This window comes from Bufo bufo, chromosome 3 (genome assembly GCF_905171765.1).
Source record: "Bufo bufo chromosome 3, aBufBuf1.1, whole genome shotgun sequence".
NCBI classification, from domain to species: domain Eukaryota; kingdom Metazoa; phylum Chordata; class Amphibia; order Anura; family Bufonidae; genus Bufo; species Bufo bufo.
In genome coordinates, this window is record NC_053391.1 from 598,605,296 (window position 1) to 598,630,183 (window position 24,888).

General features: G+C 44.0%; 1 protein-coding gene across 1 annotated transcript in view; it reads left to right on the forward strand.

Moving 5' to 3' along the window:
- The window catches only part of GALNT6 (polypeptide N-acetylgalactosaminyltransferase 6), a 101,089-nt gene that overhangs the window by 65,587 nt on the left and 10,614 nt on the right, over positions 1–24,888 (forward strand). Inside the window, exons 4-6 of the mRNA XM_040425911.1 lie at positions 1,413–1,562; positions 15,713–15,947; positions 24,677–24,794. Coding sequence (XP_040281845.1) covers positions 1,413–1,562; positions 15,713–15,947; positions 24,677–24,794 — 503 coding nt within the window. The remainder of the gene's footprint in view (positions 1–1,412; positions 1,563–15,712; positions 15,948–24,676; positions 24,795–24,888) is intronic.

The window sequence follows — 24,888 nt, forward strand, 5'->3', positions numbered from 1 at the left end:
CTATCGCCTGACCTTATTCAGTGTTGGCTCCACCAGAGGAGCTCAGTGACTTTTGCAACCCTCCTGCAAAGTTGTATCAGTGAATAAGGGCTCATTCAGACAGCCGAATGCTGTCTGCAAAAATGTGAATCAGTTTTTTTGCGGATTAGAAGCAGACCCATTCACTTGTATGGGGCCCTTTCCTTGCATTCTATGGCTCCACAAAACAAATAAAACATGTCTTATACTTGTCAGTGAAAATCAGGATGTGGCCACATTGAAGTCTATGGGTCTGCAAAAATGCGGAATGCAATATTTTTTTTTTTTGCGGACATGCTGAACTGTCAGCAAAAAACGGATCTACATTTTTGTGGACAGCATCCTCCTTTTTTTTTTTTTTTTTCTTTTTTTTTTTAAGAAACCTCTTAAAACATAAATCTGTGCTGTGACCTCCAATGAATTTGTTTCTGTATCCATGTAATGGATAATTACATGCATGCTGGGTCCTCCAGAATGAAGGACTCTATCGCAACTATGCTCAATAGAATTATCTAACGGGGTATGTCAAAATAGGTTTTGCCTGTCAGTTAGACCTGTGGGGGGTGGGGATTTTATCATTCCCCCCTTCCCCCATGCCAGTTTTCTGCCCTCACTAGGTTCCAGAAAAAGGGGGTTGCAGGGCCAGCAGACAAAAGTACTAAAGCATTGTAGAAAGCTAATATGTAAAAATGAAATTCTCAGCTGGAGAAGATTTATGAAGTAGTTGCTTTTCTTATAGTATTACTGAAATTAACCTTAACCATTTCTTTCACTGACCTCTAAAAGTTATCTCACATTTGTAACTAAGTGAATGATTCTCCTGCTGGGTCTGCCAGGGCCTCTCTGACAAGTCTAGTTTATCTAGCAGCCAATGTACCTGAGATGATTAGACATATTGAGTTTCCAGAATTAGATGCTGACAAAAGACTTCATTTTCTAATTTTGCTTCTCCGTAGAATGTAATGAACAGAAAGTATTTTGTCTGTTTCTAGATGGGTTTAATTTGATTTAGTACTTGAATTTGTAAAGTCCATTGAAAGGAAGATAATACTGAAGGTATTCACCAGACAGGCTTTAGACCTTGCAGAACATTGGGAATTCACTTTAAAACCAGTGACTGATATTCTTAGGGAAAAGTTTGCTCGCTCATTTCACTAACATGTGGGCACTATAGATAAGGTGCAATGCTGTGCATAGGCACAATTATTTTAACCAGAATTCTAGACTTCATGATAAAATTCTGTCATGTATACATACATTTATTACGATATCCATCATAGGGTTATAAAACGGCAACTTATTATGTAGAATTTAGTTGATAAGCAGGTAAGTACTGGTTTTAATATAGTGATATGACATGTATGTAAACCTTTTTGGCTTCTTTCTTTCTACAGATTATTTGAAGGAGGAGTTGGACAACTATGTAAAGTCCCTACAGATTGTCAGAGTTGTGCGACAGCCGGAGAGGAAAGGCTTAATCACTGCGCGGTTGCTGGGTGCCAGTGTCGCCACTGGTGAGGTGCTGACCTTCCTGGATGCCCATTGTAAGTTAAATTGCATCAGCTACTCCTCATTGTTCGAGTCGCTTTCTTATAAATCAAGCGTGAAATGTGTACCTTTTTTATCTTGCTCTTTACAGCTCTAAGTATCTGTTAATGTGTTTCACCTATGATTACTGCATTGAGACCATAATTTAAGGTAAAATACATGCAGCAGTTGTGTGAGCCCTACAGTAACAAAAGGATGCAAATGAGCTCTTAACAAGCTCTGCTTCTAATGCCACCAGATGTAAGGCAGCCATCCTATAAGTCAATGTTCGACCCTTTAAATAGGCCTTGAGACATGACTTGGATATTAAATAGGCCAGCACCTCATCTGCAGACAGCTGCTTCAGGGTGATTGCCCATCAACAGTGCAGAACAGAGAGTACTGGCTTAGCTGGGTAAGAGGCCTAAGCCAGGATTTGGGGGGTACTATCTCTCCTTAGGGAAAGAGCGCCTTAATCAGCGTGAGGAGACTTATCGTTCATACATGCTCCTCTGGAAGGTCTATTTAAAGGGTCGAACGTTGACTTACAATGGCTCCAAAAATAGTGATTTATTAGTTATCTTAAAACATAACTTTTACTCATGAAATTAAAATAAATAGGCCCAAAATATAAGTATGATAAAATTTTGAGAGCTGCGGTATAACAGGTCAATGTGCACGGCGGCACCCAAACAAAAGATGAAAAAATTGGAAAAAAGTACTCGGCGGCACCTAAAATGAAACCCGTACTCCTACCGCTCTGTCGTCAATGTCCAGGGTGCAGGATGCATCCTGATGACACCGAAGTGAATGGCTCCAAACCGGACGCTCAGCTGCTAGAGGGCGGGGTCCAAGGCAACCCTAAATTGACCCTATAGAGTGGTCTTAGGCTTACCCTAATAACTAATTAGGGGTAGCAGCCTAACCACAGGGCACTCGTCCTTAAAAGGGCGACCCCATCCGGAACCTCTCCCTGTGACCTGGCCCTGTGTGGCCCTAATCTAGTCCCGCTCCCTACATGCACGTTTCATAGAAATCATGAGGGGAAATTTAACTAGGACTTTTTGAACAAAGACGATCGGGTGATACCAGGTATAACAAATAGCGCGGGTGCGACCTATTGCCCGCGGCTACTAAGATGCCCGTATTATGGTTGAGGAGCGTTATCTAGTACTCCCTCCAGCAGTTCACATAGTTTACAGACGATCATACGGGTGTGTTATTCCTGGTATACGATACATAGTGACGCCTATCTAGAGGATTAATGTCCATTTTTGTCAGTCGAACGTTGACTTATAGGATAGCTGCCTTACAATCTGGTGGCATTAGAGGCAGAGCTTGTTAAGAGCTCATTTGCATCCCTTTCTTCCCAGAATTCCAGAGGAGCATGTACGGCCTAAGTCAGGATTTGGGGGGTACTACCTCTCCTTGGGGAGAGAGCACCTTAATCGGCATGAGGAGACTTATAGGCCGTACATGCTCCCCTGGAATTCTGGGAAGAAAGGAATGCAAATGAGCTCTTAAGTCCTATAAGTCAATGTTCGACCCTTTTAAATAGACCTTCCAGAGGAGCTTCTATGGCCTATAAGTCTCCTCACGCTGATTAAGGCGCTCTTTACCTAAGGAGAGAGAGTACCCCCCCAAATCCGGACTTGGGCCTCTCACCCAGTTAAGCCAGTACTCTCTGCTCTTCACTGATGAGGGGAAATCCCCCTGAAACAGCTGTCTGCAGATGGGGTGCTGGCTTATTTAATATCCAAGTCATGTCTCAAGGCCTATTTAAAGGGTCGAACATTGACTTATAGGATAGCTGCCTTACATCTGGTGGCATTAGAGGCAGAGCTTGTTAAGAGCTCATTTGCATCTCTTTCTTCCCAGAATTCCAGAGGAGCATGTATGTTCTATAAGTCTCCTCACACAGACCAAGGCGCTCTCCCGAAGGAGAGGTAGTACCCCCCCCCCCCCCAATCACTACAGTAAGGAGACGTGAGCATTGGTTTAAGGATTTATCCTTACTTAAAGGAAACCTGTCACATTCAACATGGTATTTGATATGCAGGCAGCATGTTACAGAGCAGGAGGAGCTCAGCAGATTTCTATATATATAGGTCTGTGGGAAACAATTCATTGAAAGTTGTAATTTATTTATTTATTTATTTATTTAAAATTCTACTCTTTCTATGGTTTGGAGTCCAGTGAGCCAGGATTTGGACAAAAAAAGTTTAAAGGCTGCCAGAGGATGTGCCTAATTTATGACGAGACCTGTGCCTTGTCATAAATTAAGCGCACCCTCCAGCAGCACACAGTGGATATCTAAGACCGGTATTTTATGACCTCCATCTTGTGAAATACAGCTGTATGCCACACAACAAATATATTATGACTTACTGTATATGCCATATTCCTTACAAATTGGCCATCCCCTTTGTTATACCTATGTCTTCCAATAAAATTATATATCAATCTGATCAGCTCACCCTGCTCTGTAATATCATGCCAATATAATGAAGAGCATTTTCCAGGTTGGCTTTTACATCTGCACAGTACGAGGAGAACTGCATTTTTTTTCTCTACATTCTCTTTTCTATACAATTTTTTCCTATCGATTTCGGTGAGGAAAACTGCATGAAGTCATTGCAATCATCATTACCTAAAATGCAGAAGACAATTGTGACAAATAGGTATAGCAATATGCGGTCACTTACTCTAGTTGATAGAATTTTCTTTGCTCTCATGGTAACTATTTTGAGTGGCCGTTAGGGAGTCAAATCAATCTACTGTGCACATAAAATGCACAAGTGCGTCAGAAAGTATTTAGTCGTTTTTAATTAATTGGCAGACTGGCTAATAATGATTAAGAAGAGTCAATATTTGTCTGAAGGTAAATGCCACACTATTACAAGTACTTGAATAAGGGCGGGGGAGGGAGTCATTTCATTTATTGCCTAAGGACACACAATGGTTCTCTGCATACTCAGGATAGTGAAACCTGTTTTTCCTTGCGTTACATTTCCTCATTCTTTGTGTTGCCTAACAACACAGGATAAGTTTAATCACTAGGACCTACATTCATTACTGAGGTGCTGTTTGGTATAACAATGCATAAGGATGGCCGAGAATGAAAATGCCACGTTGCCTAATTTCTTCACTACTCCCGGACCACGTCTTTATCTCTTGCAACATAGATGTGTGTCAGTAATGAGAAGCAATATCTATGAATAGGTGAAGTAAAATAATATTAGTTTCTTCTAGAGGTTGTACGACGAATCCGTTGAATCCATGAATCCCTCGAATCTTGTTGGATTTGTGGGATTCGTGGACTCGAATCCTGACGCAATTTAGTAAAATTCTAATCCAGCGACGCGATATGGCGATTTGGCCGACCCAAAAATGCTGCGATTAGTTTACCTAATGATACTCGGCCACCGCCTTGCTGCACAGCGTGGTGGGTGGGTGTATCAACAGAGGGAGGAGGGGCTGGGGGCCGGCATCTGGATTATGAATGACTGCGGGGACCGGTGCAGTCCCTGTATTCTAATGCACCGGCCCCACTCACTGTTGTATAATCTTATCTAACCTGTGGGCATTGTTAAGATATAATAATCATTTGTAATCCAGCTGTATTACTTACAACTAAGTTCCGGAGAAGGCAGACTGGCAGGGCGGGCGGGCGGCACATCACTCACTACGTCATGCACCTGCGCCGCCCCCTTTATGAATGAAGCAGGCTGCGCGGGCGCGTGACGTGTCGCCCTCCCGGCCTGCCTCCTCCCTCCTTCCTCCTCTCTGGGACTTAGTTGAATGTAATACAGCTGGATTACAAATGATTATTATATTTTAACAATGCCTACAGGTTAGATAAGATTATACAACAGTGAGCGGGGCCAGTGCAATAGAATACAGTGACTGCACCGGTCCCCGCTGTCATTCCTAATCCAGATACCGGCCCCCAGCCCCTGTTTTGGGGGTCATTCACACTGCAGGGACACTGTTATGGGGGGGATCTGTGGATGGCACATAGCATAAGATGCTATATACGTGTCATCCACAGATCCCCCCATCACAGTACCATCCAGAGATCCCCCCCATCACAGTACCATCCAGAGATTCCCCCCATCACAGTGCCATCCAGAGATTCCCCCCATCACAGTGCCATCCAGAGATTCCCCCCATCACAGTGCCATCCAGAGATTCCCCCCATCACAGTGCCATCCAGAGATTCCCCCCATCACAGTGCCATCCAGAGATTCCCCCCATCACAGTGCCATCCAGAGATTCCCCCCATCACAGTGCCATCCAGAGATTCCCCCCATCACAGTGCCATCCAGAGATCCCCCCCCAATAACAGTGCCATCCAGAGATCCCCCCCCCAATAACAGTGCCATCCAGAGACCCCCCCCCAATAACAGTGCCATCCAGAGATCCCCCCCCAATAACAGTGCCATCCAGAGATCCCCCCCAATAACAGTGCCATCCAGAGATCCCCCCCCCCCAATAACAGTGCCATCCAGAGATCCCCCCCCAATAACAGTGCCATCCAGAGATCCCCCCAATAACAGTGCCATCCAGAGATCCCCCCAATAACAGTGCCATCCAGAGATCCCCCCCAATAACAGTGCCATCCAGAGATCCCCCCCAATAACAGTGCCATCCAGAGATCCCCCCCAATAACAGTGCCATCCAGAGATCCCCCCCAATAACAGTGCCATCCAGAGATCCCCCCCCCAATAACAGTACCATCCACAGATCCCCCACCAATAACAGTGCCATCCACAGATCCCCCCCAATAACAGTGACATACACAGATCCCCCCCCCCCCCATAAGTGTTTGGATCACTTTGTTTCTTACACCGTTCACACAATTCTTATGTACAGGATTCGATATTCTAAAGATTCGATATATTCGAGAACCTTTTCGGATTAAAAAAAAAATGGATTCGTCCCACCTCTAGTTTCTTCTCTTCACACAATAGGGTTGTGTTTATTTTGGCTTCTGTATTAACCACCTCAGCCCCCAGTGCTTAAACACCCTGAAAGACCAGGCCACTTTTTACACTTCTGACCTACACTACTTTCACCATTTATTGCTCGGTCATGCAACTTACCACCCAAATGAATTTTACCTCCTTTTCTTCTCACTAATAGAGCTTTCATTTGGTGGTATTTCATTGCTGCTGACATTTTTACTTTTTTTGTTATTAATCGAAATTTAACGATTTTTTTGCAAAAAAATGACATTTTTCACTTTCAGTTGTAAAATTTTGCAAAAAAAACGACATCCATATATAAATTTTGCTCTAAATTTATTGTTCTACATGTCTTTGATAAAAAAAAAATGTTTGGGTAAAAAAAAAATGGTTTGGGTAAAAGTTATAGCGTTTACAAACTATGGTACAAAAATGTGAATTTCCGCTTTTTGAAGCAGCTCTGACTTTCTGAGCACCTGTCATGTTTCCTGAGATTCTACAATGCCCAGACAGTACAAACACCCCACAAATGACCCCATTTCGGAAAGTACACACCCTAAGGTATTCGCTGATGGGCATAGTGAGTTCATAGAACTTTTTATTTTTTGTCACAAGTTAGCGGAAAATTATGATTTTTTTTTTTTTTTTTTCTTACAAAGTCTCATATTCCACTAACTTGTGACAAAAAATAAAAACTTCTATGAACTCACTATGCCCATCACGAAATACCTTGGGGTCTCTTCTTTCCAAAATGGGGTCACTTGTGGGGTGGTTATACTGCCCTGGCATTCTAGGGGCCCAAATGTGTGGTAAGGAGTTTGAAATCAAATTCTGTAAAAAATGACGAGTGAAATCCGAAAGGTGCTCTTTGGAATATGGGCCCCTTTGCCCACCTAGGCTGCAAAAAAGTGTCACACATCTGGTATCTCCGTACTCAGAAGAAGGTAGGGAATGTGTTTTGGGGTGTCATTTTATATATACCCATGCTGGGTGAGAGAAATATCTTGGTCAAATGCCAACTTTGTATAAAAAAATGGGAAAAGTTGTCTTTTGCCAAGATATTTCTCTCACCCAGCATGGGTATATGTAAAATGACACCCCAAAACACATTCCCCAACTTCTCCTGAGTACGGAGATACCAGATGTGTGACACTTTTTTGCAGCCTAGGTGGGCAAAGGGGCCCATATTCCAAAGAGCACCTTTCGGATTTCACAGGTCATTTTTTACAGAATTTGATTTCAAACTCCTTACCACACATTTGGGCCCCTAGAATGCCAGGGCAGTATAACTACCCCACAAGAGACCCCATTTTGGAAAGAAGAGACCCCGAAGTATTCGCTGATGGGCATAGTGAGTTCATGGAAGTTTTTATTTTTTGTCACAAGTTAGTGGAATATGAGACTTTGTATGAAAAAAAAAAAAAAAATCAGCATTTTCCACTAACTTGTGACAAAAAATAAAAAATTCTAGGAACTCGCCATGACCCTCACGGAATACCTTTGGGTGTCTTCTTTCCAAAATGGGGTCACTTGTGGGGTAGTTATACTGCCCTGGCATTTTCCAGGGGCCCTAATATGTGGTAAGTAGGTAAATGACCTGTGAAATCCTAAAGGTGCTCTTTGGAATATGGGCCCCTTTGCCCACCTAGGCTGCAAAAAAGTGTCACACATGTGGTATCGCCGTATTCAGGAGAAGTTGGGGAATGTGTTTTGGGGTGTCATTTTACATATACCCTTGCTGGGTGAGAGAAATAACTTTTCCCATTTTTTTATACAAAGTTGGCATTTGACCAAGATATTTCTCTCACCCAGCATGGGTATATGTAAAATGACACCCCAAAACACATTCCCCAACTTCTCCTGAGTACGGCGATACCAGATGTGTGACACTTTTTTGCAGCCTAGATGCGCAAAGGTGCCCAAATTCCTTTTAGGAGGGCATTTTTAGACATTTGGATACCAGACTTCTTCTCACGCTTTGGGGCCCCTAGAATGCCAGGGCAGTATAAATACCCCACATGTGACCCCCTTTTTGGAAAGAAGACACCCCAAGGTATTCAATGAGGGGCATGGCGAGTTCATAGAAATTTTTTTTTTTTGGCACAAGTTAGCGGAAATTGATATTTTTTATTTTTTTCTCACAAAGTCTCCCGTTCCGCTAACTTGGGACAAAAATTTCAATCTTTCATGGACTCAATATGCCCCTCACGGAATACCTGGGGGTGTCTTCTTTCCGAAATGGGGTCACATGTGGGGTATTTATACTGCCCTGGCATTCTAGGGGCCCTAAAGCGTGAGAAGAAGTCTGGAATATAAATGTCTAAAAATTTTTACGCATTTGGATTCTGTGAGGGGTATGGTGAGTTCATGTGAGATTTTATTTTTTGACACAAGTTAGTGGAATATGAGACTTTGTAAGAAAAAAAAAATAATAATTCCGCTAACTTGGGCCAAAAAAATGTCTGGGTGATCAATGACAGTCATTGATCATGTCCCTGTAAGGCTTCATTCAGACGTCCGTATGCGTTTTGCGGATCCGATCCATCTATCAGTGGATCCGTAAAAATCATGCGGACGTCTGAATGGAGCTTTACAGGGGGGTAATCAATGACAGGGGGGGTAATCAATCACAGGGGGGTGATCAGGGAGTCTATATGGGGTGATCACCACAGTCATTGATCACGCCCCTGTAAGGCTTCATTCAGACGTCCGGATGCGTTTTGCGGATCCGATCCATCTATCAGTGCATCCGTAAAAATCATGCGGACATCTGAATGGAGCTTTACAGGGGGGTGATCAGGGAGTCTATATGGGGTGATCACCACAGTCATTGATCACGCCCCTGTAAGGCTTCATTCAGACGTCCGGATGCGTTTTGCGGATCCGATCCATCTATCAGTGCATCCGTAAAAATCATGCGGACATCTGAATGGAGCTTTACAGGGGGGTGATCAGGGAGTCTATATGGGGTGATCACCACAGTCATTGATCACGCCCCTGTAAGGCTTCATTCAGACGTCCGGATGCGTTTTGCGGATCCGATCCATCTATCAGTGCATCCGTAAAAATCATGCGGACATCTGAATGGAGCTTTACAGGGGGGTGATCAGGGAGTCTATATGGGGTGATCACCACAGTCATTGATCACGCCCCTGTAAGGCTTCATTCAGACGTCCGGATGCGTTTTGCGGATCCGATCCATCTATCAGTGGATCCGTAAAAATCATGCGGACGTTTGAATGGAGCTTTACAGGGGGTTGATCAATGACAGGGGGGTAATCAATGACAGGGGGGTAATCAATGACAGGGGGGTGATCAGGGAGTCTATATGGGGTGATCACCACAGTCATTGATCACGCCCCTGTAAGGCTTCATTCAGACGTCCGGATGCGTTTTGCGGATCCGATCCATCTATCAGTGGATCCGTAAAAATCATGCGGACGTCTGAATGGAGCTTTACAGGGGGGTGATCAATGACAGGGGGGTGATCAATGACAGGGGGGAAATCAATGACAGGGGGGTGATCAGGGAGTCTATATGGGGTGATCAGGGGCTAATAAGGGGTTAATAAGTGACGGGGGGGGGGGGGTGTAGTGTAGTGTAGTGGTGCTTGGTGCTACTTTACTGAGCTACCTGTGTCCTCTGGTGGTCGATCCAAACAAAGGGGACCACCAGAGGACCAGGTAGCAGGTATATTAGACGCTGTTATCAAAACAGCGTCTAATATACCTGTTAGGGGTTAAAAAAAAACACATCTCCAGCCTGCCAGCGAACGATCGCCGCTGGCAGGCTGGAGATCAACTCTCTTACCTTCCGTTCCTGTGAGCGCGCGCGCCTGTGTGCGCGCGTTCACAGGAAATCTCGCGTCTCGCGAGATGACGCGTATATGCGTCCAGGCGGAATGAATCAACCACCTCCAGGACGCGTCTGTGCGTACAGCGGTCCGGAGGTGGTTAAAGGGGTTATCCCATGACTAATGTAAAAATGAAAATCGGACATCATATAACACATGACAATCTCTTTCTAATAAAGCTAGAACCAGCCCTGGACCTCACATGTATCCAGAGTTCTTCACATTCATTGCTCTGCTAGATTTTATATAAAGTTGGCAGCTCAAGGGGAGTGTCTTTTCTGCTGCAGCTCAGGGGGCGTGTCCATGCTCTCCCTATCACAACTCAGCAGGCAGTTGAAAGATGAAACTGAGCATGTGCGGCCATCTCAGTGAGCGGGTCAAAGAAATATGAAAAAAAAACAAACAGCAGTTGGCGCTATACAGATACTTTTTTATCAAATAACTCAGTGGCTATGCAAAATTTGTAATTACATGCAATTACAAAAGTATTCAGATCCAGGTGCTGGTTTGAAATCTGTAGAATATTTTTCATGGGACAACCTCTTTAAGGCAATTTTTGATAGTACTCCAGCCTATCTTGCTTTGTATGTTTACTTCCCTGAACATGCTCTGTTGGATTAAGTTAGTTTATAGTATTGTATATAGTATCAGTGTAGATGGAATAAAGTATAATATCACCACACAAAAATGTAATGGAGCAAACCGATGCCCAAGTTCTCACATAAGCTCAACTCAAAGTTTCTGCTTTTTTTAACTCTATTTTCTATCCACTGTTGATGCCTTTTTCCCCTTGATGAAATGCAACCAAAGTGAGGTCTCTGTATATAAAGTTCATCTTTCATGTTGGATTTGTTTTTAGTTGTTTACCAGGTACAGTAGCTGTTAATACTTGAAAAGTCATTCATGACAAATGTACACCCTGTCAATAGAAGGTCTGAAGGACCTTAGCGTATTGCTCATCCAGATGTTTTGGTCTGCGATGGTTGTCATCCAGAATTCTGGACAAAAACTCCATAAGTTAAAAGGACATAGGTCCATCAAGTTCAACCAAGGGATGGGTGGGGACGCGAATCCCAGAAAGGAAGAAGACTATAAATGAAGTAGTTCAGGAATAGCCACCTGAAATCTGTGTATGGCCACATTGGCCAGCTATACTGATGTGTAGAAATAATCAGTCAGCACTCTGGAAGAAGGTGATGCTCATATCCTGGGTTGTAGGCAGGGCCGGTGCAAGGATTTTTGCCGCCCTAGGCATAGATCCCTTTTGCCGCCCCCTCATGTCACTCACTCACTGACAGACACACACACACACACTGACAGACAGACACGCACTCAGACACTCACTGAATGACGTACACAGAAACTCACTGACAGACATACTTACTCACTGACAGACATACTTACTCACTGACAGACATACTCACTGACAGACATACTCACTGACAGACATACTCACTGACAGACAGACTCACTGACAGACAGACTCACTGACAGACAGACTCACTGACAGACAGACTCACTGACAGACAGACTCACTGACAGACAGACTCACTGACAGACAGACTCACTGACAGACAGACTCACTGACAGACAGACTCACTGACAGACAGACTCACTGACAGACAGACTCACTGACAGACAGACTCACTGACAGACAGACTCACTGACAGACAGACTCACTGACAGACAGACTCACTGACAGACAGACTCACTGACAGACAGACTCACTGACAGACAGACTCACTGACAGACAGACTCACTGACAGACAGACTCACTGACAGACAGACTCACTGACAGACAGACTCACTGACAGACAGACTCACTGACAGACAGACTCACTGACAGACAGACTCACTGACAGACAGACTCACTGACAGACAGACTCACTGACAGACAGACATAAATACACAGGCAGACACTCACTCAGTTAAACACTCACCTCCCTGGGGTCCAGTGTGGTGCAGCTCCTCAGTCCTCCAGCGCGCCATTTAGTATGCCGGGGCCAGAATGACGTCATATTCCGGCATCACAGAGGGCGCACGAGGGAGGAGTGGGGCTGCTGCTAGAACAGCCTCCCTTGCCGCTCGCCTCCTCTCCTCCGGTAATTTACTGGCAGAGCAGGCACCTGCCATCAGGGTAAGCAGATGCCTGCTCTGCCATATTTAAGAAGGACATCCCCCTCCTGGCCCCCCTGTAACGGCGCTGGGGGCGGCTCAAGAGCCGCTCGCCCAGGGCTGCAGCCCCAGTCGCCCTAGGCGAACGCCTATTTTGCCTATACAGGGAGTGCAGAATTATTAGGCAAGTTGTATTTTTGAGGATTAATTTTATTATTGAACAACAACCATGTTCTCAATGAACCCAAAAAACTCATTAATATCAAAGCTGAATATTTTTGGAAGTAGTTTTTAGTTTGTTTTTAGTTTTAGCTATTTTAGGGGGATATCTGTGTGTGCAGGTGACTATTACTGTGCATAATTATTAGGCAACTTAACAAAAAACAAATATATACCCATTTCAATTATTTATTTTTACCAGTGAAACCAATATAACATCTCAACATTCACAAATATACATTTCTGACATTCAAAAACAAAATAAAAACAAATCAGTGACCAATATAGCCACCTTTCTTTGCAAGGACACTCAAAAGCCTGCCATCCATGGATTCTGTCAGTGTTTTGATCTGTTCACCATCAACATTGCGTGCAGCAGCAACCACAGCCTCCCAGACACTGTTCACAGAGGTGTACTGTTTTCCCTCCTTGTAAATCTCACATTTGATGATGGACCACAGGTTCTCAATGGGGTTCAGATCAGGTGAACAAGGAGGCCATGTCATTAGATTTCCTTCTTTTATACCCTTTCTTGCCAGCCACGCTGTGGAGTACTTGGACGCGTGTGATGGAGCATTGTCCTGCATGAAAATCATGTTTTTCTTGAAGGATGCAGACTTCTTCCTGTACCACTGCTTGAAGAAGGTGTCTTCCAGAAACTGGCAGTAGGACTGGGAGTTGAGCTTCACTCCATCCTCAACCCGAAAAGGCCCCACAAGCTCATCTTTGATGATACCAGCCCAAACCAGTACTCCACCTCCACCTTGCTGGCGTCTGAGTCGGACTGGAGCTCTCTGCCCTTTACCAATCCAGCCACGGGCCCATCCATCTGGCCCATCAAGACTCACTCTCATTTCATCAGTCCATAAAACCTTAGAAAAATCAGTCTTGAGATATTTCTTGGCCCAGTCTTGACGTTTCAGCTTGTGTGTCTTGTTCAGTGGTGGTCGTCTTTCAGCCTTTCTTACCTTGGCCATGTCTCTGAGTGTTGCACACCTTGTGCTTTTGGGCACTCCAGTGATGTTGCAGCTCTGAAATATGGCCAAACTGGTGGCAAGTGGCATCTTGGCAGCTGCACGCTTGACTTTTCTCAGTTCATGGGCAGTTATTTTGCGCCTTGGTTTTTCCACACGCTTCTTGCGACCCTGTTGACTATTTTGAATGAAACGCTTGATTGTTCGATGATCACGCTTCAGAAGCTTTGCAATTTTAAGAGTGCTGCATCCCTCTGCAAGATATCTCACTATTTTTGACATTTATGAGCCTGTCAAGTCCTTCTTTTGACCCATTTTGCCAAAGGAAAGGAAGTTGCCTAATAATTATGCACACCTAATATAGGGTGTTAATGTCATTAGACCACACCCCTTCTCATTACAGAGATGCACATCACCTAATATGCTTAATTGGTAGTAGGCTTTCGAGCCTATACAGCTTGGAGTAAGACAACATGCATAAAGAGGATGATGTGGTCAAAATACTCATTTGCCTAATAATTCTGCACGCAGTGTATGGTTGCGCCGGCCCTGGTTGTAGGCCCATACATCCAAGTAGAAGAAGTGGATCAGCACTTACTTTTTGATGCTAATAAATCTTAATTTTATTGCCATAAACAGAATAAAGGTAGATTTATTAGCATCAAAAAGTGAGTGACGATTCACTTCTTCTACTTCGCTATACTAATGAAGCAATCCCATTTGAGGGAAGAGCTTTCCAGCATTGGAACTGAAAGACGAGATTAAAGTGCATATTACATGTTACCTCTTTTTACAAATGGTTGTAATAATGATGATTAAAGACTTATCAAAGTTAGATAAAATGTTGCCTTTCCATTTGTGGGTCCAACAGGGTACAGTAGTTCTGCCATTGATTGTTGATCTCCTAGAATGACTGTATTTGCTCAGTTAGTAGCAGTCCGATGCTAACAGCTGCTTGAAAGTCCTAACAAACCGAACACTTATAATGCAGCTGTGAACAATAGACCTCCGTACATAGGTGTTATATCCTTACCTACTCCCTCCTTCTCATCACTATTCATCCGCATCTGACACACTCTCTGCTCCACCCAATGTATTGCTTTGATGTCCATTGAGGTCTACAAAATGTTCCTATCTGGCAATAGCTGATATTTAGCACTAAAAATAACTCATCCTTCTTATATATTCCAAGGATTTAAATCTCAATGTATATGAATGTTCACATCCTAGGAACAGTCATTTGAGGTGGTCAGGATTTGTACATTGTCTCTATGACAACACTGCTAGACCACTTGACAATATGTCATCCTTTCCACACAATAAGAGGTGTATTTCCCACAGGAATAAGGCAGTGATATTATTTTTAGTAGTTCTCCTTTTGACCACACTATTTTATAAACCTACATAGCTGATTTAAAACGTGATAAGATTTCATGATATTCTAATGCATTTTGTGTTGTCTGCCAAAACGGCAAATTGCAGCTGAGAAATGAAGAAATTCTATGAAAATGTATTTTTGAGATGTTTCCATTTTGGTTATGTAAAGTGCTTCCTCTTAAGAAGAATGACTTGTGTGTGTGTGCACAAGCAAGCGCACTCCTGTAGACAACTTATTTTAGACTCTGTGTAGAAGGCTTATCTATTTACAACTGTATAGTTCATTATTTTGCACCATTTATGAGTAGTGTTGAGCGAACTTCTGTTTTAAGTTTGGCGTCTAAAGTTCGGCTTCCGGTTAGCGGAGAATCCCGATATGGATTCCGAATTCCGTTGTGGTCCGTGGTAGCGGAATCAATAATCGGCCATTATTGCTTCCTCTACCACGGACCACAACGGAATTCGGAATCCATATCGGGATTCTCCGCTAACCGGAAGCCGAACTTTAGACGCCGAACTTAAAACAGAAGTTCGCTCAACACTATTTATGATGCGTGGGGCAATTGCATATCATTTTGCATGTTTATATGGTAACTGATGTACAGAGAGAATAAAGTGACAACCCCTTTTAATGTACCTTTCTTCAATTTACTGTTGAACAGGTGAATGTTTCCACGGCTGGCTGGAACCTTTGTTAGCAAGAATTGCTGAAGACCACACGGCTGTGGTGAGCCCAGATATTACCACTATTGACCTCAACAGTTTTGAATTTTCTAAACCTGTGCAGTATGGAAAGCACCATAGTCGAGGCAACTTTGACTGGAGCTTGACATTTGGTTGGGAAGCTATCCCAGCCCATGAGAAAGAAAGAAGAAAAGATGAAACGTACCCTATTAAGTAAGTGTTGTGATATATACTGTATGCATCCCTATTCATGCTATCTTAAATTGCCAGAACCTTTTCACAAGACTGAAATCTGTGCCACCTTACCAGTCTTGGGATTCGCAGGCTGTATTTTGCCTGACTATGTTTCAGTTAGATAACTATCCACATAATGACTGGGTGGGAGGTTGATTCTCTCTCTATGGTTGGTTGCCAGGAAGTTCAGACATAGTTGGGGGAGGTAGAAACCTTAGATACTGAAAATAAGTGTAGACTTTGATTATGCAGAAGATAACAAGCTTACATTTGGAATTCAAAGAAAAAACCCTCCAGCTTCTACATACATGTACTGTTTTGAACTACATGTAGATATGTGTAGCGTTGTGACCTACCATACTTACACATATGTGTACTATTGTGACCTACCTGTAGAAACATGTACTGTTGGGTCCTACGTGTAGATACATGTACTGTTGGGTCCTATTTGTAGATATGTATACTATTGTGACCTCCCTGTAGATATATGTACTGTTGGGTCCTACTTGTACATATATGTACGGTCGTGGCCTACCTGTAGATACGTGTACTGTCGTGACCTACCTGTAGATACGTGTACTGTCGTGACCTACCTGTAGATACGTGTACTGTCGTGACCTACCTGTAGATACGTGTACTGTCGTGACCTACCTGTAGATACGTGTACTGTCGTGACCTACCTGTAGATACGTGTACTGTCGTGACCTACCTGTAGATACGTGTACTGCCGTGACCTACCTGTAGATACGTGTACTGTCGTGACCTACCTGTAGATACGTGTACTATTGGGACCTACTTGTTATTTTGATTCCCTCTTGGATCATCCCCTTTTCGTATATCTGATTTCAACTGGCAGAGAAAAAAATCATAGGTAACAAGTTGCTTTTAATACATTGCTTGAAGTCCTAGAGAAAAGGAGCCACTTGCAGTGTCCCTTGCCTGTGGGTTATAGGAGGGCCTAAATGAGGGCCCCCTCATTATGATGTCCATAGGTCCCAATGATTGTCTTGATAGGATAACTACTGTACTTTAGAGACAGTGGGACAGGTTTATAAAATGTGAAAAAAGTAATTTAGGATTGCAATATACACATAAACCACCTGCACATTGGTAGACTTCCTCTTCTTTGAGAGTGCCTACCGAAGAGTTTTCTAGGCATGCTCTGTGATGTCACTTGTTGTGAATGGTGGATTCTGTGTTGTAACGGCACCCCGGGCATAAAAGGGGGTAAAAAGCCGTTTAAGAGATATTCCCTTTGCAGATGCAAAGGCAGCTACTAAAGACGCCCCTCTCCCGAACTGGAAACCATATGAATGCTGCATACAGCCGAATAGGAAAAACCATATGAAAGGTTTACACTCCTAGCAGTCGAACTGGAACAGCATACAATAAATCCCCCCCAAGAAACGAGACCAAGCTCTGTGTTGAGGGTAAATCAGAATCTCTCTTTACTGAGGGCTACCCGCCTGTATTTATGCAGGTCCCAATCGTTAGACACACCCCTAGGGGGACCAGATGGAAGACTGTGACACAGAACCGATAAACCACAGTTCAGGACACACAGACACAATACATCCCCACAATGCATCCTGGTTTCCTCCTCTCTGCCCTGGAGACAACTGAGGAGTAATTCAATTATCTCTCAGGACAAAGGGAAATCGCCCTTATACACGTGGGGACAGCAGGACAGAAATCACTATTCAAACATACAATGTCACAACCATTACAGTAAACATAGACATTTAACATATCCCCAGATAGCTCAGGTCTGAATGAATATTATTAGGTGAATGGCACTTGGACTACACGAATACAGTAGAATCGCCATGGAGCCAAAGTCTTTCACATAGTCTTTCGTTATCCGAATGGGCTCCATGGCATAGCTATCTGGGGTATCACTGTTCAAATAGGGAAAGTACCAAATGACCCGGCTTTCATGTCTTTGCAGGGGAAAATCAAGCGTTTCAACATGGGGCCAGAGTCTAAAGGAAGCGGGCGGGCAACCAGGCTTCTCCAATGCAATGTGGCGAGATTGGTCTCGTCACATTCTGTATATAGATGATATCTGTCATTCTAATCATACCTGTGATGATATTGAGATGGCTACTGAAAAGTTATCTATACTCAACAAGATGTCTCTGCATATTATTAGGACTAGTGACCAGTGTGAAAACTGCATGATTTAAAAAAACAAAAACAAAAAAAAAACGTGACTTAAACAATAGGATATTTTCTGATGACACATTCCCTTTAATATTTTGGGAGCTATGTATATTGAAATATTTCTTTTACATAAAGATTATTATTATTTATTATTATTTATTTGCTCTGTTTTACCCAACATTTGGTTATTTTTTGTTCAGAGCGTGTTGGACATAGTTGGAAATATGGCAACCGTGGCATTAATCCTGTTGATCACCTTGCACTTGATCTACCTGTCCTCCATTATACACATTTTTTTTTATCTTTGTCATCCTCATGAACGTTATTCACAAGTTGAATACACCGACCTATGTTTGTTGCAGTGCAATGTTTTACAGTATTTAAAAACTCCGCGGCTATGAAAATCTCTTGAGAGTAATTACACGCTTCATTAAAACCTTATCTAGCTAACCCAGCTGCCAAGGTGGCGACACACTTTTCAACACTCTTATCACTTTGACAAATAGTGAAGAAGCTCATTTGAGCTTAGACCTGCTCTGAACGAAACTCAGTCTGTGTGCAGAATTAAAAGCTTCAGTCCTCTAAGGGTGCATTCACACGATCGTATGATCGGATCTGATCTGCGGATCTGAAAAAAATACAGATGACAATACTTCAGTGTTTTTCCCATTTTTTCTTTTTTGGTTTTGTGGGCTGAAAATCTGACACGGCCATGAGCTAGAGGTCTAATGGTCACATATTGGATAGGTGGCACGGTCATTATATCCTCTTTTTAGTGATGTCAGAATTTATAAAATCAGGCTCCTCCAGTTATTTTCACTTTATATAGTCCTTTCTTTACAACCAAGCAATTGCATGTCAAGATGTTCTTCAGAAACGTGGCACTTTCCGGCGTCATAAAAAGCATGCCGCATTGTGTAGCTATATAATCATGGCAATAATCTAAGGTTGGGTGTTAAACAGGTACATGGGTCACCTACTGAATAGAGCCAGGGATAATCCATCACTTGTGAATAGTGCTGCAAGTAAAGGGACAGAGGGTGGTTCCAGCTGTGTGGCTAAGATGACGTATGCACTTGCTCTGCCAACAGTCTGTGTTATCTTAGCTAATAGGGGCACAAGTTGATTCATTGCTTACACGCCCTACCCTTCACTGTGACTTGCGAAGTCTAAAAATATAGTTGCATGCCATTAGAAAAGATTTAAAACGGTGGATCTAAAACCTGAAATGTATAGTTACTGAAACACTTTTATTTAAAGGGAGTCATTCACCCGGAAATTCACTGTTAACCCAGGCACAGAGCCTTGTAGGGCTAGCTCAACTGAATGTAATGATACCATTCACTTCATTGCTATCATATGAAAATGAACATTAAAGTGCACTGAGGGCAGGCCCAAGCCAGTCCGTGCACCCTTGCTCCTTCTCCTTCCTTTGCCAGCCCCTCTCTCCCCTACTTTAGGCCAGGCGAGATGACTATGCAGGATATGGTCCTGTCAATCAAGAAGGTGAGGCAGAGGCTGACAGAGGAAGCAGGAGAAGCAAGGGTGCACAGAGTAGTCTTGGCCCACCCACAGTGCACATAGATGCTCATTTGGATTTGAATTAAAAGCTATTTTTTTTTTCCCAGGATGAAGCAGGAGTAAAAAAGTGACAGATTGTGGCATATGCCTTGTGTGCACCATAATTTGGGAATTTTTCTGAAGTGCCAAGAAAAGGGGAGTGGTTTTGTGCCGCCCGTCGCATTTACGTACTATAACTTTTCGCCAGAAAGGGACAAAAGTTTATAGCTGAAGTGTATGCCTGCCTGTAGCTGGCGTAGACTTCAGTTCCTGGCACACGGCAGAGATGCGCCTGGTTTGTTAGGCATCTGCTTTTAATAAATTAGGCACATCTCACGCCAGTGCAAGGGGATCAAGACTGGCGTATGGATGCGCCAGTCTTGATATGTCTCCCCCATTGTGCTTGGTTTAACACTGAATTTCCTGGTGAGAAACTCCCAACAATATTAATATATACAATATACCTGATAGCTTGTGAGGGCGGCCTAAAAATGCCAGTTGCAACTAAAGTCACAATGGCATTTAAAAAGTCGGAGAAATTGTGACTTTTTAATGACAAAAAAAGAGGTGAGGATAATGATAAATTTCCCTCTTTGTATATAGAGTTAAGCATATTGTTTGAATTTTGAATACTTTAAAGGGGTTATCCTGGAAAAGATAATGATGACTTCTCCTCAGGATAGGTCGTCATTATCACATCTGTGAGGGTTCAAGTCTCGGCATCCCCACCAATCAGCTGTTAGAGCTCTGGTGAGCGATGCAGGCTCCTGGCAGCTCTCCAAGCACAGCGCCGTACATCGTATAGTGACTTGAATGGAGCTGAGCTACAACTAGGCCATGTGACCAATGTACAGTGATGTCACTGGCCTAGGAAGAGACTGCGGCGCTCAAGTCCTCTTCTAACGGCTGATCAGTGGGGGTCCCGGGTGTCGCACTCCTGCAGATTTGATACTGATGACCTGTCATGAGGATTTATCTTTTTCCTGGAAAACCCCTTTAAAGAGGTGAGCCAGTTTCTTATATTGATCACCTATCATCAGGATAGTTTCAGTATCAGATCGGTAGGGGTCAGACTCCTGACAACCCCACCGATCAGCTGTTTGAAGAGGAGGCGGTGTCCGTGCAATCACTGCATTCTCTTCACTGTTACCTGCTTGTCGACATCGCAGCAGCGAGCAGGTATAATTGCCACTCCTCTATCCCAGGGGTGGCCAACCTTACAGACACAAAGAGCCAGAAAAAAACGTAAAAAACTTATGACTGCCAGGAGCCACAAGCTATACATTTACACAAACAGTATTACTGCAATTGAGTTTACAAACATTTAAAAGTGCATTTAAACCACCTTTCCTACCTGTAGTGTAGACAGCTTTAGTGAGACTTCTGGCAATCTTTGTGTTTTACAATGTGTTTCAATCAGGGCCGTAGCTAATTTTTTTTCCCTGGGGGGGGGGGGGGGGGGGGGGTGTTCAGCTTTCTCAAATTATAAGTCATCATCCACATCCACAGATATCTCCCCCCCCCATGAGCTACTTGTGCAAAGTATATGTACTACTACTATCTAATAATCTATCACTAACTGACTGGGACTGTTAGGACTCCAGATAGGCTCAAGGCTGGCTCCCGCTCTTCAAACACTAAAACTAGGTGGCCGGCGGCAGCGTAACGTGACGTCACGCCACAGGTGCATGCTCCTCCCACTTTATTAATGAAGGCGGAGCAGGCGCGTGACGTCGGAGTGAGTGATGTTACGTGGCCGGGAGACTGAGTCACGGAGGCGGAGCACAGCAGCAGTGGGGGTGGACTGAATACACTGTCTACAGTATGTGTCTTTGTGTCATAGTTACCATCTGTGCGGTCGCCGGTCAGACACTAGTGCGGGGCTGGCAGGCGGCAGTGCAGGAGGCAGAGCACAGGGGTGTGACCCGGCACACCCCGTGCGCACGCCTATGCTGCCCGCCCTGCAGCCTCCATCACCTCTCTGTGTGCCGCACTGCCCGCGCCGCTATTGCAGGCAGCGGCACGCCCGGGCCGCTCTCTGGCAGGTTAGGAGGACAGACACTCTGGGGGGGGTTTGAACCCCCCTATCCCCCCCCCCCCTTATCTACACACCTGGTTTCAATTCTGGCTCGTATTCAGTTGTCATTACTCGAGGCAATTCTTTAAGGCTTTCACACTAGTGTTAAAGTTTTTTGGTATTGAGTTCCGTCATAGGGGCTCAATACCGGAAAAAAACGCTTCTGTTTTGTCCCCATTCATTGTCAAGAGGGACAAAACTGAACTAAACAGAACAGAGTGCTCCAAAATACAGTCCGTTCCGTTCAGTGGGTTTACCAGACCGGAGAGAAAACCACAGTATGCTGCGGTTTTCATTCCGTCCTGGGATGTGGAGCAAGACAGATCCGTCATGACCCCCAATGCAAGTCAATGGGGACGGATCAGTTTTCTCCGGCACAATCTGCCACAACGATAGTGTGAAAGTATTCTAACACGTGTGTCAGTAAGAATCCTCAGTAAGTATTCATCTCAATTTGAGTTGTTGCTTTATCTGTCACCAGCGGGGGTTTCAAACAAATTATGTCAGAAGGTACTTTGGGGGTCAATTACTATTAATGTGAGGCACATGGGGTCCAGTCCAAAAGCATGTGTCCAGCCTAACATTAAAAATAAATAACCCCCATCATGTTCAAAATATGGCAGTGGCAAGATCGGGGTTAATGAGTCACATTAACCCCAATCTTACTGGCTGCCTGATGCATATGTTTTTTGCCTGCCTCTATTTTGAGGCAGGCTACTCTTGCACTGTGTGGTACCTGCTATGCTGGCAATGCACTAATGCACACTGACTCCGGGGCTGAGGACAGGACACTCAGGAGGAGGTTGCTGCTGCTGCTGTTCACAGAGCTCACTAGCTCAGACGGCGCAGCAGTTTATTCCCTCCCCCGTCCCTCCTCCGGCTTTAATTAGCCGCCCATTCATTGGTGGCAGGCAGCTTCAGAGCCCACTCTATTTATTGGGCTCAGCAGCAGCCTACCTCCGTCCCTCCCTTCTTCTCCACTGTCTGGCCGAGCGCGGCACAGGCCATGTTCTCTTATAAGAGGCCTAGATAGTAAGAGCTGGCCGGAACGCTCCCCTGAGAGCCGCATGCGGCTCGCGAGCCTTGGGTTGGCCACCCCTGCTCTATCCTATTAATTTCAATGGGAAAGAAGCAGACAGAGTGTAACTGCCCCTTCCCATTGAAGTGAATAGGATGGAGGAGCTGCAGTTATACCTGCTCGCTGCTACGATGTTGACGATGAGTATGTAAACAGTGAAGAGAATGCAGTTCTCGCACAAGCGCTGTGGTCATTTTAAACATCTGATCTGCGGGGGTGCCAGGAGTCGGGTTATTGCTGAACTGATATTGATGACCTAATCTAAAGATAGGTAATCAATATAGGAAACCAGCCAATTCCTTTAAAGAGACATTGTAACCTAGATTTTGGACCATTATCTACAGTAATACATGCATAGTACTGCAGATACGGATTCCAGATCACTATTTTTTATTTTCCTACTGCCCCTTATTCCCCCGCTGTCACTGCTCAGAGGTGCTTTGAAATGCATTGTCAGGACTGCCATGCATGCACATGAGTCCTCTGTATTACGCTAAAACACTACAGTACTCCGGACAATGGTTTTCAGTGCAGCTTTGAGTGCTGACAGTGGAGAAATGGGAGGCAATAGGAAAAAAAAAAAGTTATCTGGACTCCATATCTGCAGTACTACTCATGTATTACTGTAGTACTGTAATTGTCCTAAATGGGTGTAACAGATTCCCTTTAAATTTACTTAATGCTCCGGCTTATGCTCCGATGCTCTCCTTTGCCCTGCATTAAATCGCGCTGAACAAAGGCATTTTCAGGAGCTCCGGTGATGTACCAGGCTCTCCATGGGGCTGCCAGGAAGCCCGGTGACGTCACCGGCACTGATGGGCGGGCTGTAGCGCTGCCCTAACCAGTAAGCCCGGTGTGACGTCACTGAACACACTGCCGAGCGGAAGCTTCCGCCCGGCAGTGTGTTATTGTAAACAAAAGAGCCCATGCCCTGCGTGATCTAGCGCAGGGCAAGGGAGCGCATCGGAGCATGAGATGCTCTGATGCCAACATCAGGGGTGCTGCCTGGGTGAAAATAAGGGGACAACCCCTTTAAATTAGTGCAGGAACCACTTTAATAAAATGACCTGACCACAATGCACAGCTATACAATTTATAACCAGAGCCACCATGTCTACAATCTTTTCAGTCGCCTTTATTTGAGGGTTGGGTGCTTTTTGTTTTTTTGTTTTTTTTATTCTATCTGAACTCAAAAATTTGCTCAGGTTATGGCTCTTATTGCTGGCCTGCTGTTCTGTTCGTGTTTGAGTGGATAAAAATATCTGTCCTCCGAAAGGAAGGAAACTACTTCTACTCAACAGCATCTCACATAGCTGATGTGCACTGTGCTGATAAGGTGAGGGTGCCTCTAATCTGCTCATACGCAGGTCATGTTTAAGGACTGCAGTGAGACATTTGTTTACAGGGTGTCATGTAACAAATTTCAGAGGCAGTTTTCTTCCATGCTGAAGAGAGCTCTTTAGGCAATTGCACCTGGGAAACAGTAATGTCTTGCTACCTTCATGCTGACCTTCATTGAGGTTTCCTCCTCAGAACCTCACATAGCTAGGCAATAGGCAGATGCCTGCATGGAGTTTGTGGCCCAAATTGGTGAAACAGATCTGCCAACAGATGGCTAGCTCAGAGTATATAAAATGGCATCGTACAGACTTATTTACCCTTTTGATATTCTATAGCTTTTCCCCTCTCCCACTTTCATGTGATATTGTTCAACTGTTTTATTTAAAATGTATGTTCTCCGTTATCTGATTGCATTAAAATTAAGGACCAGCTGCCCTCTACTTGGGCTACATGACTTCTTTTTATGGTTTCCTTTCATTTCTTTCCTAGGTCACCTACTCATGCTGGAGGTCTCTTTTCTATATCCAAGGCTTACTTTGAACACATTGGATCTTACGATGACCAGATGGAAATTTGGGGGGGCGAGAACGTAGAAATGTCTTTTAGGGTATGCCCTCAGAACTCACTATGACAAAAAAAAATGTATTCTATTTTAATCATATAGTGCCTAAGAAACAGAACATTTTCTGTAGCATGCAGTT